The 2,295-nt window shown below is 20.4% G+C and overlaps 1 protein-coding gene across 1 annotated transcript in view; it reads left to right on the forward strand.

Annotated features, from left to right (window-relative positions):
- PRSY57_0608200 (hypothetical protein) overlaps nucleotides 1-2,089 on the forward strand; it is a gene marked incomplete at both ends in the record, with an annotated part of 4,097 nt that extends 2,008 nt beyond the window's left edge. Inside the window, one exon of the mRNA XM_020114599.1 lies at nucleotides 59-2,089. Within this exon, the coding sequence (XP_019970670.1) occupies nucleotides 59-2,089 (2,031 nt within the window).
- Nucleotides 2,090-2,295: the final 206 nt, after the last annotated feature.

Raw genomic sequence — 2,295 nt, forward strand, 5'->3', positions numbered from 1 at the left:
TATATATATATAGATATATATATATATATAGATATATATTTTTTTTTTTTTTGGATAGCCAATTAATAATTACGAATTAATAGAAAACCCACTCATTGTACAATTCAAGTTGCTCTTTTTGGAAGGACATATTTTCAAGAACTGTCTCATAGAAATGAAATCCATACATAGATTTTCATCCGTTCTTACTAAGACCGAATATAGATTAAATATATATAATCACAAATTATTGTTACCTAATTCTAGCTTCAAACCAATAATTGATGACGAGCATAGAATAGATATTGAAAAAAGTGTAATTAAAAATAATGACATTATAGAGTTTGCAATAGATGTAAAAAAATATCGAAATAATGAATATTGGTATGTTATAATAAAATGCTTAAATGATCAAAATGTATATGTAAAAGAAGCACAGTCTTTATTTATTTATCCTATAGAAAATAAAAAAATATATATAAGTGATTTATATTACAGAAAAAAAATTGATGATAACAAATATATGTTTTATTTAAATATATTTGTATATTCTTTATTTATTTATCCTATAGAAAATAAAAAAATATATATAAGTGATTTATATTACAGAAAAAAAATTGATGATAACAAATATATGTTTTATTTAAATATATTTGTATATGATGAAAAAGAATTAGATATAAAATTGTCTTTGTCATCAATTCAAGAAAATAATAATGTTCAGTTAAGTGAATCATGTGATGCTTTTATTTATACTTCTTGTTACAATCTTGTTTATCACGAATGCTCAAAAATAAAAGAACAAGAAATTATATATCAAATTAACTCCTACAAATCAACAGATAAACATTTTACTGTTTTCTTTCCTTTGATAATTCAAAAGACCAATGAAAATTTCAACCTACAAATTGAATTAGACACCAAAAATAATCCAAGACATGTTATAAAAAAAATGAACATCAATATAGAGAATATATTACTGACAAATTCTAATAAACCATGTATAAATCAATTAATATGGAAATTAAAAAAATATAAAAAAAAATATGAATCTCATTTATTTATTTTATTTAAAGTTGTAAACTGTCAAAAAATTTATGAACCTTTTTTAGTCAGTTTTCAAAATAATGAAAATTTCTATGCCAAAACTGATCCTTTAGATAATAGTGAAAAATTTACATTTCAAAAAACTTATAAACAAAAATATCCAATTGATTATGAATCTATATCACAAAAAATTTTTGAAAAAAATATCATATCAATAATTACAATTGTTCTTATTGATTACAATTTTTTATATTCATTAAAAACAGATGGAAAAAATCAATTTATGCAATTCTTAAAAAAAAATGTTTTCTTTTCTTATAACAAATATTATGTGGTATCATATTATAATAAAGATTTGTTAATAGAATTTTACAAATATATCGACGTAGCCAATGTACGTATTGATATTGTTCAAAAGTCATCAGATATACAAAATTTATTAGGAGCATTAGAAAAAACTATTTCATTTGCTGAACAAGTAAAACATAAAGAACTAAATTACATGAATAGTGAATATAGTATTTTAGTATTAACAGATATCAAAGGAATGACAAATGTAAAGGAAGGTACAAATATATACATACCAAGTGATGCTGATGTAGATAAAATATTTTCACGAATTTATATTATAGCATTTGAAAATGGTGATTATTCTAACACTAATATTTTTTATGAATCAATTCAAAAAGTAGATCATATGTACATATATAATTATAAAAAAAAAAATAAGGATAATTTATACTTTCTTTCTTTCCATAAATACATTATTGACGAACAATTAATGTTAAACTACTCAAAATCCATATTACAAGATTATATTATTTTGCACACACAAATTTACAAAACATCATGGTATTTGTTAGGAATATGTAGAAATAATATTCTAAAAAATAGTATGGTCAATAGAAAATTACATATATATTATGTGGATCAACTCATAAAAACTGTTGCATATACCATATCAAAAGAAGAAACTAATAGTGTCTACGATAATTCATCTATATCCTCCTTTCAAGATATGTGTAACATTTTTACTCATATGCAATTATTGGGATACAAATAGGCAAATTTATTATACACACATACATACATACATACATACATATATATATATATATATATATGTTTTACATATTGTTTAAATTATTCACATTAAGGAATAAAACATATTTGAAAGATATATACAAATTATATAATATATCTCTTTATGTATATGAAAGATTAAAAAAAAAAAAAAAAAAAAAAAAATTTTGAAAATTTTCAAATAAA

Source organism: Plasmodium reichenowi, chromosome 6, assembly GCF_001601855.1.
Source record: "Plasmodium reichenowi strain SY57 chromosome 6, whole genome shotgun sequence".
Lineage (NCBI taxonomy): Eukaryota > Apicomplexa > Aconoidasida > Haemosporida > Plasmodiidae > Plasmodium > Plasmodium reichenowi.